The 15998-nt window shown below is 56.9% G+C and overlaps 1 protein-coding gene across 1 annotated transcript; it reads left to right on the top strand.

Annotated features, from left to right (window-relative positions):
* Window positions 1–1559: 1559 nt before the first annotated feature.
* CDX1 (caudal type homeobox 1) lies at window positions 1560–14444 on the top strand. Its single transcript, XM_050905525.1, has 3 exons — window positions 1560–1986; window positions 13884–14029; window positions 14238–14444. The coding sequence occupies exons 1-3, from the start codon at window positions 1560–1562 to the stop codon at window positions 14442–14444; spliced, it is 780 nt and encodes a 259-aa protein (XP_050761482.1).
* The last annotated feature ends 1554 nt before the right edge of the window (window positions 14445–15998 follow it).

Raw genomic sequence — 15998 nt, 5'->3', positions numbered from 1 at the left:
ACAAATCTGGGAGGCAATCCCACACTGGAAACACCTCCCAGGTTCATATCTGCTATCAGGAAAAGCTCTGAAAGTCTCTTGTTTTATCCCCTCCTCTCAATTTCGTCCTAAATCTTTTTTTCCCCTGCTTTTTTTTTCTGTTTCGTATTGTCAAATTCCAGGCTGTTTCTGTCCTAGGAGGATGAGGACTGACCAGTCCTCGCCTCGCTCATGTTTCCAGCAGGGGAAGGGGCTGCTGCGGAGAAAAGGGCAGAGGTGGCCTTGGGGAGGTGGCAAAACACCCTTCTGGGGCCTCTGCGGGGCTGTGCTTCGGTTTGAGGAGAAAAAGCCAGCCTACAAATGACAACTGTGACTACGCGGTGGTGGCCAGCGCAGCCGGGGTGTGACACTGGCAGGGAGGGGGGACGGTGGCAGGGAGGAAGCTCCCGGCTGCAGATGATGGGGGTTTCTGATGGGGGTGGCATGGCAGAGCGCTGGTCCTCTGTCCCTCGTCCCCCTCCGGAGCGGAGGTGTGACTGGCCTGATGGGTGATGAGTGGGCGATCTCTGCTGGGGGGTGTTTCTGGCCAGTGGCCACCTCCTTGCAGGCAGATACAGCTTCACGAGGGTCCCGTTTCTGCTTGGTTTTCCCTATCAGAAAACATATGGGGATGTTTTTGCTCCTTTAAGAGAGAAAACAGACGAGAAACTCCTCTTGCCGCAGGGTTGTGAGCCTGTCGGAGCCACGTCCAAACCCAGAGACTCCCTGTTGGGTCTATGGTGGGGGCATTCCCCCTGTACACAGCTGGCTCTGTCTGTCCGTCTGTCCCGCTCTCTGGGGCCGAGCTGAGCTTTGCTGTCAGGGTTGGAGGGGTGAGTTTGCTCCTGGATGGAGTAAACACAGGGAGACCCAGAGCCTTCCCTTCCCACCAGCCCTCCCTTTCCGAATCAGGCAGATGCTGGCATTGGGCACAGACAGCATCACCCCAGGGCAAGGGTTTGGTGTCCCCCAATGTGGGGACAGGGCTGATGGCAGGCACAGCCCAGATTGTCCCCTGCCTGCAGCCAGGCTTTAATATGAGGGCTCAACCCAAGGCACCCTGCTCCTCGGGTGCAGATGGCTGCAGGGATGGGATGTGCTCCCTTGGGGCATCCTCACGGGCGACACCCGCGATGCCTTAGTGTCCCCAAAGCCGGCTGCTACAAAGAGACCATGGCGCATGGCATGGGGACAGCTGTGGGGTGGTGACAGCGGAGGGGACAGGGGGTTCTTGGTGCTCCCCGGGGTCACCCACCGCCTCGACCCCCCTGCAGCCGGGGTAGGAGGTTTGAATTCGCCCCCCTCACCCGCTGGGGTTCCTGCACTTTGAAATGCAAACCTGCCTTTCAATGCAAATGCTGCGAGAGGTTGGGCCCAATAAAAGCCTGTGGGCAGGGAGGTGCCTGGCCCCGGGACACAGCTCCCCAAGGCGCCCAGGTGAGCGGCGGCGAAGGAGGGGCGGCCGCTTCCCCGCCAAACCAAACCCGGCCCGCAGCCGGCGGCACGGCAGCGCAGCATGTGTGCGGAGCCGGCCGGGGAAGATGTATGTAGGTTATCTTTTGGATAAGGACACCAACATGTATCCCAGCTCCGTCCGGCATCCCAGCCTCAACCTCAACCCTCAGAATTATGTGCCGGGGCCGCCCCAGTACTCGGACTTCGCCAGCTACCACCATGTGCCGGGGATTAACAACGACCCACACCATGGGCAGCCGGCAGCCGCGTGGGGCTCTCCCTACACCCCTGCCAAGGAGGACTGGCATTCCTACGGGACCACTGCTATGCCTTCCACAGCCAGCCCGGGGCAGTTCGGATTCAGCCCCCCAGATTTTAACCCCATCCAGCCCCCGGGCTCTGCACTCCTGCCTCCACCCATCACCAGCTCGGTCCCCCAGCTCTCCCCTAACACCCAGAGACGCACCCCGTACGAGTGGATGAGGCGCAGCATTCCCAGCACCAGCAGCAGTGGTAAGGAAACCTCCCAGCCCTGCACCCCTGCGCCTTCCTCAGTGCAGAGGATCCCTGGGCTTGAAGTCCCACGGGGCTGGATCCTGCTCCATGGCTCTCCCTGCATGGGGACTGCCGGGAGGGACAGCATGCTTGGCCTGCCCTCGGCATGGCACCCGGTCCCCAAAGAGCAGGGGGACCCCACTGCCGAGGTGGCAGGGGCCGAGGATGGGCAGGGAGAGTACCGTCCTTCCGTGTTGCTGGCAGCCGGGGTTATATGGTTGGAAAGTCCTTTTCCCCGACCAGTTTCTGCCCCTACACCCCTGCCCTCGCCTGCCACCACCGGGTAGGATGGACAGAGCCAGAGACCCATGGGATTCCGGGGACCTGCCGGCCCCGAGGGGTGTTGGATGGGGTGTCTCGTATGTGTGAGGGTGAGCGTGCGGGGCTGCGGCTGTAAGCCAGCGTGCGGCTGCGTGTGAGAGCCCGTGTATGGGGGGGTGCATATGTGTGTGCAAGGTGCCTTATGCTGCGTGCATGTGTAGTGTGTGTGTATATATGTGCAGGAAAGGTGCCATATGTATACACGTGGAGGGAAGGTGCTGCATGTGCTGTGTGTATGTATGTAAGGTGTATTCAGTGCGCGTGAGGTGCTATAGGCTCTGCATGCATGTGCAAGGTACCCTAAGTAGAATGTGTATATGGGGCTTGCTGTACAGATAGTGTCAGTGAATGTGTACAGGAGGTGCTGCATACTCAATGTGCGCGTGCAAGGTACTGTGTGTTGAGGATGGTGCAAGGTGCAGTGTGTGTGTGCACGCGTAGTGTGTGTGCAAAGTGCGGTGCGTTTGGGGACGGTGCCACGCGCAGGGTACATGTGGGTGCTCCAGGTGCAGCATGCCGTGTGTGCGTGTGCACAGCATGTGGGTGCCGTGCATCGCGTGAGCGGGTGCCCCCGCTCCTGCGCCTACCGCTGGCGTGAGCACCGAGCGTTCGTGCTGTCCCCAGGGTCCTGTCGCCGTGTCCCCAGGGTCCTGTCCCCCTGTCCCCGGGGTCCTGTCCCCGCTGAACTCCTGACCTGGGAGTGGGGGTGGGGCGGGTGGGGTGTGGGGGGGAAGCGTCTGGGTGACCCCAGCCCCCTGCCCGCGCTGGGCGGGGGGGTCCTGCTGCCCACTTCAAAGGCGGTGGGCAGATCCCCCCTTGGGGCCAGCCCAAATTGACAAGGGCTTCGCTTTGTCATGGAGATGGTGGCCGGCTCCTTTGGCAGCGAGGTGAGGTGCGGGGCCCTTTGTCCTGCCCTGCCCGCGCCCTTTCATCTTCCCCTCCAGGCTGCGATTGCCGCTGCCAGCCCAGCCTGGACCCGTCCTGCCCGCAGCAGGACCCTCTGCCCACCGGGCTTGCCCGGACCCACCACCCCTCTCCCTCTCCTGTGCTGGCCTTGAGCTCCGCAGAGCCCTGCTGGGGCCCAACTCACTACAGGAGTGGCTCTGGGCATCTCTCGGGGGCGAGTTTGCTTTTGGTTACCGCCGCCCCATATCCCCGGGATGGGGGCCAGGGCTCCCAGTTTGCAAAGTGTCTCCAATTTTAGGCTTGTTTCTGGCTCCCCGCTGGCCAAGCCCCATGCAGAGACCATCGTGCAAGGGGTTCATGCAGAGGTGCCTGGGGTCTTTCAGCATGGAAAATAGCTCCTCACATTCGCCGGATCCGCGTGGCGGGGATGGGGCTGTCCCAGCAGGACCAGTGGCTGCAGTGGAGCAGGCAGAACATCCCGATAAATGGAAAAAAACGGCCCCGGTCTGGAAAGAGGAGGGGAGAGGCAGGCTGGTATTTCCTGGCCCATTTTAAGCACTGAATATACCTATTTAGGAAAAATGCCTCCCTCCATACCCAGTGATGGAGATCCACAGGCGTGCCAGGGCTGAGGGCTTCCCTCTGCCCTGGGGTGGAAGGGGGGTGTGATCCTGCAGCCCTCCCATGCAGCTGGGACCCCGCCACTTCTGCAGGTTTTGTAGGTCCGAACATCTCGGTTTCTTCTGAGGACAGAGGTGGGAGGGAAAATTAATGAGGGGAGAAAGACATCAGCACACCTCTCCTCTGGATCAAGGGCATAGTTTTACACCCAGCAGTGGGGCTGAGATAAAACAGGGGCTTGAAAGTGCCTTTGATTGAGTTAGACGACAATTGAGTTGATTGAATTCTGGAAAAATATCATTAGTTGCTTAGTTTGTATCTCTTAGATTAAATACATACAAAGGGAGAAATAAATCAGCCTTGTTCCCCTTGCATGCAGAGGAGGAGCTGCCCCAGCTCAGCCCCAGCGATGTGGGGATGGGTGCTGGGGTGAAAGCCCCTTTCTTGTGGTGCTCCCCAGGTCGGATGACCAGCAAGGTCCCTTTTTAAGGCACTTGCAGATTAAGGACCTATCCTTGTGTCTCTGCTGGGTCCAAGCCCAGCGCTGCTGGTGCTAAGCGGCTGCAGGATACGGCCATGGTGGGATCGTGTGCTGGGAGATGGTGGGATGCAGCCCGTGTTTTCCAGGGCTGCCCTTTAAATAAAAAAAGAGCCTTTCTCCATTAAGCTTGAAAGACAGCAGGGCAGAGATGGGTTTGACACAGATAAGGGTGAAATTCTTAGATGAATTGTTTTATTGAAATCAATAAACTGGACTTTAATCAGTCTGGATTGATTAACTACCCATCTCACCGCAGTGGGAATAGGAAATGAATACGCAGACATTTTTGCTATAAATATCAACAGTTTCACTGTGACTGCTATAAATCATAATACTTCAGAGGGTTGTAAATTAAGGTTCCCTCTCTGTCTTGCCTTGTATAAACAGCTCTTGGCCATAGTTTGGAAGCTTTTGGGAAAGAGCTGTGCGGTGGTAAGAGAAAATGTTACACAGGGAATATGAGTGTGTTGGGGGCTTCTTCAAACACGATCCAGAGCCCGAGAAAAATCAATGCGAAATCTCCTAGTGACTCACTGCAGAGTCAGGCTTTACAGGGGGATGATTTTATATACCTGTTGCTAAATACGTGCGTGCTTCACTCAGCTGAGCCAAGATAACCCCGCAGAAGGGATTGCGACGCCAGAGGGCTGGTCGCTGGAAATCGGGAGTTAAAGGGAACCAAGCTGGAAGACGTCCCCAGGCCTCATTTCTTTCTCCAATGTCACCTCTTTTTCTGCTCATAAAATCTTCACGAGCAAGCAGCGTGTCAGAGCCTCATGCTTCCTCCTAATTCACAATTATTTGCAAACTTCCCTGTGAATTGCACCCCGGCTCTATAAAAAGCTCAGGAAGGTCGCTGGAAACAGTGACTGGCTGAACTTTGAAATTCACCCTCTGCTCGTTAGTTATGCAAATCCTCAGATACTGCCTCGGGTCTGGCTTTTAGGTCACTAATCGAGCTGGGGCCACAGTGCTAAATATTGCAAGTGAAAGTGCAATTGGGGCATCCCTCGGGGAGGTGAACGTGCTCGGGGCTTCATATGGTATTAGTGCCCGTGGTGCCTGGGTAGGTTTTGGGGTGATGGAGAGCAAACAGTGATGCTCCGAGCGTGGGCGAGTGGCAATCTGCTGGGTATGCAGTTTTCCATCTCACTATTTGCAGCTCAGTTTTCCAGCTCTATTTGTTCAGCCCTAGTCAAGTCCATGAAAGTTGGAGGAAAGAGTAAAAACCCTGTTAATGAGACAGAGAAACATTTTCCATGGACAGGCGGGGTTCATGCCATGCATGGTACGTTTTGGGGTGATGGTGGTGGCCAGAGGACGATGCATTTCCCTGGTCCATCCCTGCATGAGGGACCCCTCTTTAGGACATGGCCGCTCCCCATGAGACCCTTTGCTCCCCCGGGTCACTCGGTGTGTGCGTGCATCGGGCCCCATCGGTCTTCTCCCCTTGAATTATTAACCCACAACCTGCTCCTGGCCCCAGCTGGGGTTTGTTGACTGCTTAGCCTGCTGGCCAAGGTACAGGCCTTTCAAACTTTCCTAGAATTGACTTTCCTTGAACAAAAAGGGCTTCCCTGGAGCACTGGCGGTACCTACGTGATGGGCTTGGCTGGCTAATACCCCGGGATTAGCAGAGGGACACTTCAAACCTCTGGCCAATGGCAGATGTTTCCTACAGGGGACCCTTCAAGGACGCCCACTCCAGTGCTGTTAGCTTTGCGATCGCCCGGATAAGGGGCCGGATCCTTCCCCTGCGCTGCCCCACAGTAAGGATGGGCTGAGCCCTATGGGGCTGTGAAGTGGGAGAGGAGTCCCAGTGTCCAGGCGGCACCACCACCACCTCGCCGTCCTCCTCCTCCTGCCACAGCCGGGCCAAATCCAGCCAGGTGGCAGATCTGGATGAGCTGGATCCGGGTTCAGTGCCATGGGGCCGGCGTGAAGGCAATGCTCTGAAACGGGCTGTTTCCAGCCCGCATGCAATCCTCGCCCTCCCGCGCTGGTGCGGTCTTTGACCCGGCATGGGAGCCTGGCTAGCGACACTTGGCTTGGCATTCATAAAACCATGGGAGCAACTGAAGGAATCTGCCAGTTGCCGAAATAAAGGATTGAATCACGGCAGGGCTGGGAAATGCTTGCCCCAACACCCAGCCTCAGGCTGCTGCCCCAAGTTGAAGCATCTCCTGTTGTGTTGCTCCCTGTCCAAGAATGTGGGGTTGTGATGGGGAACCGCTGGCTCGCTGCAACCACTGGCAACCTGCTCCTCATCCCCTTGGGGTTTGCACCTCCTGGGAGGAAGATGAGGCTTGCAGGAGGGGTGCCTTCGCCCACGCGTGTGGGTGCGGGTGCAGATCTGGCCCTGTCCCATCGTGTCGGCAGCGCGGAGCCCAGCCGGGACCAGCCTGTTCTCCTGTGCACCGGTTTGCGCTCTCCGAATCCGGCTCTTTGCCCACGTGTTTCTGCCACTTCCCAGCAGCCAGGTAGCCCTGCGTGGCTGTGCCGTGTGCCGAGCTCCGGTCTCTGCCTCCTGGCTCTGCCAGTCCCATAACCTTCAGGCAAGCAACCCCCAGCCACACACATTCACTTATAGCAAAGCTGTGAGCCTTTTTTGGAAGCACAGAGCTCGATCCTCTGTGTGCAGGAGACTAGAAAGCCATCAGGATAAGTGGCGCGGTTTTGTAAGTGAAACATTTCCAGTGCATGATGTACCAAGCTGAATCAGGTTTTATTGCTAGTGGGTGCCCATGGGAGCATGGTTGTTTGCTCTGAAGTCTTTGGCACCAGGAAGAAATCCCCAGGTTGGGTCAATGTCAGGTGAACAGCCGTGCAAGGAGCTACCCTGGGGGTAGGAGGGTGGCTGGGCTCCTCGGAGGGGCCCCCAGCGCCCTTGGGCACAGATGAGTCCTGCCTTCAACCCTGATGGCTGAAATGCCCATTTCTCCAACCCGGAGCAGAGCTGAGGGAGCCTCGGCAGGGTCCATCGGGTGCGGATTCATCCAGCATCCCCTCCCTCTGCAGCACAGAGACACTAAGTATGTATGGGGGGTGGTTCCTTTCACTCAGTTTTTGACACCCGGCAGTTCTCTAAATCCAATGCCCTTTGGCAGAGGAATGATCTCAGGCAGGGATCTCGGGAAGGATTGCCCTCCGGAGGGGTTCGTTTCTTGCTGGCTGTAATAAGGCAAGCTACATGGCTCTGGTCCTTCGCCCTGTGTCGGTCGTCCCATCCATCACCCCTCTGCTTCCTGTGGCAGAGGAAAAATAGCTGATGATATTGAAGCATGCACGGGAAGGGGAAGGCTTGTGAAAACCCTGACCTGCTGGTTCCCAGCACTCGGGGAGGGTGGGGGGCTCAGGTTTATCCCCCCTCCCCGGCCACAGAGGAGCGCGGGTGCTTTGGGGCGGCTGCTGGAGCTGGAGGGGAAAGGAGGGGAGCAAGCAAGTGTGGGGCAGGGGGGGTAGAGGGAGGGGGTCAGGCGGCTCAGCCCCTGCTGCTGTCGGTGCAGACTTTGGGGTTCCTATTTCCAGTGAAATGAATTGGGCTCTCTGTCCCGAGCATCAGCATCACCGCTGCGCAGCGCGGCTGCCGTCGCTGCTGCTCGGCAGAGGGAGCATCGACCCCTCTGCACAGAGGCAGCTGGAGCACATCTGGCTGCCAGATGAGGATGGCTCCAGCCAGCTTGGAGGCTCCTGAGCGTTAGGAGCCCTCTCTGTCATGAGTCATTGCTCTGCCGACTGCCCCCCTCTTTGCAGTGGGGGGGTGGATTTCCCCCCATGGAGCTGCAGAAGGACCGGGGGTTAAGCTGCCCAGGGAGTCCCACCAGCAATTAGAGCCCACGGCGCTGACCCTGGGACTCCACTCTGGTTTGAAACTGCTTCTGTGCCTCAGTTTCTCTGTCCGTAGCATTGCCTAAGCTATGCTGGGGGTAAGGGAAAGTTTTCCTTGATGCTTTCCCTGGGGAGGAATGGCAAATCCTGATAGAATACTGATTCTTCTGGGATGAGAGGATTTTATCTGCTTTGCAAGTAGATGCTGCTCATTCAGAATAAAGCAGCTTTATCATGGAAAGAAAGCACCCACCCGAGGGGGACAGCCTTGCACCCCATCTTGCTGCACTTTAACTCCAGTGCAGACAAGTTCTTTCCCTGCTGCTCACTGGTGATGGGACTTTCACACCTGATGTTTTTCAGCATTAAAATATTGTAGTGCCATCAGATAGTGTGGAACCAGGCACCCAGTAGAGACAGACGGGCAGACGAGGCTGTACAGATGGAGCCAGTGCATGGCCAGAGCATCGCCAGGAAGGTGAGACCACGCAGGGTGGCTCCGGGAGCACGCTGCCCAGGCTTTTCATGCCAGTCATGCGAGGAGCCGCCGCGCAGCGGGGCGTGCAGAGCCGCCGAGCAGCCACAGGGCTGGCAGCAACACCTCCGTCCCTCACGCCAGCACCTCCTGTGCAAAGCACCATGCAACGCGCCCATGTCCCCAGGCCTCCGGGACCTCTGCGGTGGGGCGCGACAGCCGGCACCGCGGTGGGCTCTCATCTTGGCGGCTCCGGCGAGTGGGTCGGGGCTGCCGTACCCCGGCTGCCCTGATCGGAGCCCTGATGGCTGCGTAGCGGCTTCCCACGGAGCCAGGGTTTGCCACTGCTGCAATTTTGAGCTGCTTTGACCTGTGAAATAGAGACCTTTAGAAAACTGTGCAGGTTTATGCTCCTCGCTGCTGGCAGCTGTGCTGCTTCTGCCGTGGCTGGGAGGACTGTGTCCCGCAGATGGGGATCCTCTGTTTGGACCTGGCCTGATCCCCTCTTAGCCGTGCTGGGCACACCGTGCTGGGTGCATTGCTCTGTAGGACTGGGGAAAAGACAAGTTCCATATAACACATGCCAGCTCTTGCTCCTTCGCTATTTTCCACCTCCTCCCAGGGTGCCACTGCCACCCCGCAGTCTCTTTCCTCCCTGGTTTGAACCAGCCCCTTCCCAGCTGTTCTTAGAGCTGCTCAACACCAGCCTCAAAATATCCCATATTGCCTATCTGTTAGGGTGTTTGGGGCACGGTTTCTTATTGAAAGCCATCCTTTGGGCAGGCCAGGGCTGGAGAGGGTGAATTACCACCTCCCTGGCAGCCTCTGTTGTGGCCATGAGGGTGCAGAGCCCGGGATGGTGGGCACAGGGATCTAGTTTGATTTTCCCTTCCCCTGCCAGGCTCCTGACCCAGGCCAGGGCAGGAGCTCCAGCATCCCTGTCACCGGGGCAGGGCTGCCTTGGGAAGCGGATCCGGGCTGGGGGTCAGGACCTCGTCCCCCCGCGTGGGTGCAAGTGCTTGTGCGTGCACACTCAGGAGTGTGTCCCTTGGGGTTTGCACAGCACATTAAAGCTATTCCCTTATCTAATCACGGCTCAGGTGAGTGCTATTAGGGTTATACATTAACAGTAGTAACGATACCCTCTCCCCACACAGCCATTGGCCCTGCCTTGATCCCAAAGCCGAAACCATTCCCACTGGCCCTGCGAATGGCTCCATTTGGCTGCCAGAGCAGTTCCTTTGCCTGGTCTTTTGGGGACAAGCAGAAGGGACTTTAAATGCATAGCAGGGCTGGAAGGGGCTAGAGGCCATGCTAGGAGGCATCACCAGCACCCCCTTTGCACCCCATGCACCCCATCCGCGTTCCCTCCCGGTGCAGCAGCAGCAGCAGCAGCTCTGGGCTATCCCGGCTGTGGGACAGCCCGATCCATCTCCGCTGGGCTTCGCTGGAAATGCAGGAGCAGCTCCATCCCTCTGCTCAGCCATGCTCCCGGCTGCGGCACCGGGCTTTCCCTGTAGGTATGAGGGCTCCCCGTAAGGAGCCGGGCTGGCTCGTCCTGAATTTCCTCTTTCCTTTCACAGAGCCATAAAAAGTCTCCAGGAGAGAGTTAAGTGTAACCCAGCATTCATATTCAAGGCAGTTGCATTATTCATTGTCAATAGTATTTCTTGCGAATCCTTTTCTTTTCCTTGTGAATCACCCACAATACATTCCCGAATTCAGCAAACATCGCCGAAACCAGCAATTAGTCGAGATGAATAACTTTCCATCTCTGGCTTGGTCGTGAGCACTCTGCTTTGAGTCTTTGCTACCTGATATTGGGCAGCGAGAGACTGGTGCCCAGCTCACACAGCGACGGTTCACCAGCACAGCCGGGTACCTGCCAGACCTGAGGCAAAGCAGAGGCTTCATCAAGGATGAACAGTAAAGAGGGAATAACAAAGAACAAACTGTGATGGATCTATTTAGAGCTGCAGCAGGAAATAATATTTCCTGCTGAAATTCATGGCATATGTGGTATTCACAGACTGCCTTATTTCTTTATTCTTTAATTTATTTTTTTACTTTATTTGTCAATTCCTTTGCTTTCCAGCTGTTTTTTCACCAAGCAGTGGTATTCAAATAGTAATATTGCAGATAAGATCATTTCAAAGTCATTATCTCTTTAGAAAGGTTTTTGCTTTCAAATGAAAAAAAAAAAAGATAAATTTATATGAGAAAGAAAAAAACTTGTAGGAGTCCCTGAGCCTGGAGCAGACAGAGGGAGCCCGGTTTCTCACGGAGCTGCTAAACCTCGCATAAAACTCGGCCGGCGCACCTGGTTTATTCTGTAACTCCCTGGGAATCGCTGTGTTTGCAAATTCAGCACAGGTCCCTCCTGGGCTGGGATGCAGAAGTCCTTCTCATGCCGATGAACCCTTCACCTGCGGGGTGGCGAGAGGCGGCAGCGACCCCACGGGAAGGACAGGGGCCCCGTGGGAGAGCGAGGGGAGAGCGTGGGGTCCTGCGTGGGCCACGTGCCCCGGCATCGCTCCAGCCCGGCACTGTGCCACGGTCGGTTTTGTTTCGAGCCACCACAGCAGATGTGTGCCAAAGAGGAGACAAACGCCCAGCAATGCTGCCGTAGACCCCTCGCACACTAAATCGCTGCGTTTCAGCCGCGCGTCTGCAGACATCTCCATACACATCTTGCTCAATCAAATTACCTTTTTTACCCTGTTTTTATCTGCAGAGTCACCCTGTGTGGCCAGAGGCAGGTTTGCTCTCGGTGGTGGTGAGGAGGGATTAAGTGTTTGCTTCCAAACAGCCCTGGGATGAGCTGGGCTCCCCGCCCTCTAAAAGCGGTAACTGAATTCATCACATCTCTCAAGCATGAGTTAGTGGCTAAAGCCCAGCCCTGGTGCTGGGAAGTCTGGTTTCTATTCCTGGCTGCGTTGCAGCCTTGCTGTGCTCCTACCCTCCTCTGTGGATCGCTGGAGACCTTTGATGCTTCTTGGGGACCGCGCTGGAACCCTCGGCCATCACCCTGCTCACGTTGTGCTGAGCCTGTGCCAGCACCTCCAGGAGCAATGGCAGGAGGACATAGTCATGGAAATTGGGTGATAATTTGAATCACGGGGCTGCTGCTTTTGTGCCTGGGAGCACCAGGGTCAAGTCCCAGCAGAGCGAAGGAAGCGTCCTACCAGCTCCACCTGAAGCACCGTAGGAAAGCCATCCTCCACCACCATGCTTCCACACGTGGTTTGCTCAGTGGCCGATGGCAGGAGCTGGACCTTTGCTGGCTCTTGCTTATTTAGTAGAAAACCAGCTGCCTTTTTGCATCCCATGGGATGCTGCGAGGGAAATGACCCCCAGGGAGCCCCTCTCCCACTCGCAGCGTACCATGGTCATGGGTTGTCCTGTCTCTGACGCTCTTTTGCATTTATCTTTCAGCATAAGAAGTGCCTTAGGAAAGTTCCCATCTCCTTGCAATGGAGAAGCAGGGGAGAGACACTCTTAAAAATAAAATGGAGTTACTTGAGAAACAGCTTTGCAGCCTGGGGGTTGGGGTTTTGCTCTGTGGAGATTCTCTGATGTCTGATTAGGGTCGAGTCCACTCTGGAGTCTCTGAAGCACAATTTTGCTCTGCGCCACCCAAACTCCTGCTTCCAGTAGGATGGTCAGAATTTAATAATATTGCTGAGACTTCTCAATGTCCACCCGATTTGGCCCAAACTGGCTGATGTGCCAAGGACTCCTTAGGGGGAACAGATGAACAGGATGGCAGGCACACAGAGATCCCCTTTCCTGGGGGAAGCAGGCTGCAAGTGAGGTTATACGGGTTGCTGGGTCACTAGAAATCCCTCCCTGCACATCTGCAGCAATGATGGGCAGTATCCTGTCCATGCTGGTACACGCAGGGCAGCCCTGGGGAAATCCACGGAGCTGTTCTGGGCTTGCTCCTGCACCTTCCCGTGGCAGCACTGCTCTCACCAGCAGAAATTCAGGAGAAGATGGGCAAACGTGTCTGCCAGGCAAACAAATGGCTGGGTTCCCAGTTGGAAGGACGGTGGCTGCTCCGCTGAAAGCACGGCTCCGTCCCTCTTGACGCCCCGGGACAGGATTTTGTTATTTTGGGTGGAGAAGCAAATATTCACATCTGTGTTTATTCCCCACCCATGGGCTGTTCTGCAGAGGAAAGCACCAGGGACTTGTCAGCAAACTGCCGGGCATGGGCGTCCTTCCTCGAAGTGCCACCCACACCCGCCGCGGGCCCCAGCCCAGGCAGAGTTCAAGCCCTTGGCTCCTGCTCCACAGCTCGCCCCATGTGTGTGTGGATTAACGAAGGAGCTAATGGAGAAGACGGCTGGGCTATTTTTGACTGTATTTTTCTGCTATGCAGGAAATGCAGTCCCGTGGGATGTGCATCTGTGTGCACAGAGATGTGGGGCTCGATGGCCCCGAGCTCTGTCCATATCTGGGGGGGACCAAGGCGAGATTCGGGCTGGCTTTGGCCAAACACCGCTGGCCCGTGGAGCCAGTCCCCAGGAGAGCTTGGGCATCATGTGGGCTTTCTCCAGTGCATCTTTAAAGACTGCACCAAATGAATAAGCACTGCCCTCCGTCTTAGCTCGGTACAGGGAGAAGGAAAATAATCCTCTTGGTGGCAGAAAAATGCTATCATCCCTGGGTTTTCCGTCTTTCTCCTGTCCTGATCTGTGTGCCTTCAAGTGATGGCACCTTGGGTTTGGGATTCCTGGCAAAGAACTGGGCTTCCCTCAGCACTCCCAGGCTGTATTTTTGCAGGCACCTTGTCCTCAGCCCACCGCAGGGCTTGCAGCTCTGCTCCTCTCGGGGACAGTGTGTCATGGCACATGGGATTTATGGTCCATCTTCTCAGGATGCCTCTGAATCCCTCCTGCTCTTTCCACCAAGCAATTTCCCCAAAGCCCAGGTACTTTTCAACACGGAGAAACACCCTGGTGCTACGCAGGATGGGCATTAATTCCAGCAGGAGCCTCACGACTCTCTTTTCCACTGGTCCCCAGGGCATCGCCATGTTTATCCTGAGCTCTCCACAGGTGGTTGTGTATCTTCTCCATGCCTTTGGGGATGCTCCTGCCCTTCCACTGCTCCTCTTCATCCCTTCTCAGCTCACCCCTGCTCTGCTTTCTCTGCCAGGCAAGACCAGGACGAAAGACAAGTACCGGGTGGTATACACGGACCACCAGCGCCTGGAGCTGGAGAAGGAGTTTCACTACAGCCGCTACATCACCATCCGCCGCAAGGCCGAGCTGGCCGCTGCTCTCGGGCTCACCGAACGGCAGGTCAGGAAAACCATGTCCCGGGTGGAGATGGGGCTGGGGAGGGGAAGGGCTGCAGCCCAAGCAGGCAGCAGTGGTCCCACCTTGCTCCACAGATCTCCCTTCTCTTCCAAACTCTGGGATGCCCTCCCTGCCCCAAGGGGACCCTGAGGATTTCATCCTTGGCTGCATCCGTCCCCATCTCTGCATCGCCATCTCTGTCTTTCTGCAGGTGAAAATCTGGTTTCAAAATCGGAGGGCGAAGGAGAGGAAGGTGAACAAAAAGAAGATGCAGCAGCAAAGCCAGCCCACCAGCACCACCACACCAACCCCACCAGCTGTCGGCACGCTGGGACCCATCGGAGGCCTCTGCAGCAGCAGTGCCCCAAACCTCGTCTCCTCATCTCCACTGACGATCAAGGAAGAATTCATGCCTTAACCCTCTTCACCAGCTATAGACACCAAGAGATAAGCACTATGCAGCAGAGCCCAGCCGGTCCGTGTGCTCTGAAGAGTGACAGCCCCTTCCCAAAGACACGATGGCCCCCGGCTCAACCAACGAGGTGGCCAGCGAGGCTGGGCGAGGTGGCACCGGGACCTTCCCAAGGGGCTGGTGGGCTCTCTCCTACGTAAAAACCATAGGTTAGGTAGTATTGCTCTCCTGTAGGAAAGATGCACCGGTCTGGTCTCTAGTATTTGTAGCCCAAAGCAAGGTCCTAATGTCAGCAGAAGGAAGGGGGTGGTGGTGGAGGATGGCTTTCCTACGGTGCTTCAGGTGGGGCTGGTAGGACGCTTCCTTCGGTCCTCCTGGCAATCCAGCTGCCTGGTGCTTTTGGGGCAGTTTGAACAAGACTGAACTAGAAAAAAGACCTGGCTGGACTCAAGGCAAAACAAACTTCCACTGAGCTGGTCTCCTGGATCTGCCATGCTGGGAAGAGGTGTGCCGAAGGCAGAGCGATTTGGACTGCGGGAGCCAGGCAGGACCCTCAGCCATAGGACCCGAGGGGGGACTCCCTCAAACCACGGTGATGGTGGCGAGCTGGAGCACGTCCTTGGCAAAAGTCCCCACACTTCCCCACCCACTTTCCCCAGCCACCCCGGCAGCACCTGCTCCTGCACCCCCAGCTCTGGCCCTGCAGCCACAAGGAGCCACACGGAGACGTGCCCGGCAGCCCCGGTGCCCCCGGCTGTGCCATGGCAAGGCGGCACTGCAGCCATCCTCCACCTGGAGCACAGGGAGAGGAGAGAAGGGAGCCAGGCACAGGCACACGGGAGACAGACCACCCTGCTGAACCCTGAGACCACCTTCCCATGGGGAAGGGGAGGAGAACAAGAAGGTTTGCCATCGGGACAGGGTGCAAGAACCAGCCCCAGGCTGTCCAGAAGGGCCAATACCGGGAGAGCTTTGGGGTGCTGCTCCAAGGGAGTGCAGCCGCCGTGGGCACCGGGAGCTGCTCCCAGGGTGGGCAGGGGCCATCTCAGGCAGAGGAAAGGCTGGCACGTAGGCTGGTGTTAGGTGATGTAGAGGTGGTTTCCAGAAAAAGAGAAGTGTTTTTTTCCTATTTTCTTCAAAACCCAAAGGACTCCAGGTTTTGTTCTCCCTGTCTCCCCCCTCCTCCATGCACTGCACCACCTCTTGCCCGCTGTGTGCCCTAGGCCAGTAACTAATACCCCTCTTTTCCTGCTGGTGAACTGCAACTGAAATGTCCCTTCATCCTGCTGAGTCCTGACTACTGTATTGGCCTGGGTTAACTTAGAGCCCAGTTTCAGACGCCCCAAAGGCCAGCTGGGCACAGCTGGGACACAGGAGGGTCTGCGGCTCCTGCTCAGGCCTGCGCCGGGTGCTCCTGGGCAGCGGCTTCCCAAGACCAAGACAGGGATGAGGGAGCATGAGCCTTGCATGGTGGCTTGCATGGCCTTTCCCAGCACCATCTCTTCAAGCTCCAGAAAGGTGGAGCAGCAGACATGTCCCCTGCTGCCTGCAGAGCGCCCG

The sequence above is a fragment of the Gymnogyps californianus genome, chromosome 14 (genome assembly GCF_018139145.2).
Source record: "Gymnogyps californianus isolate 813 chromosome 14, ASM1813914v2, whole genome shotgun sequence".
NCBI classification, from domain to species: domain Eukaryota; kingdom Metazoa; phylum Chordata; class Aves; order Accipitriformes; family Cathartidae; genus Gymnogyps; species Gymnogyps californianus.
Note: the sequence above shows the minus strand (reverse complement) of the source record. Positions and strands in the feature narration are given on the sequence as shown.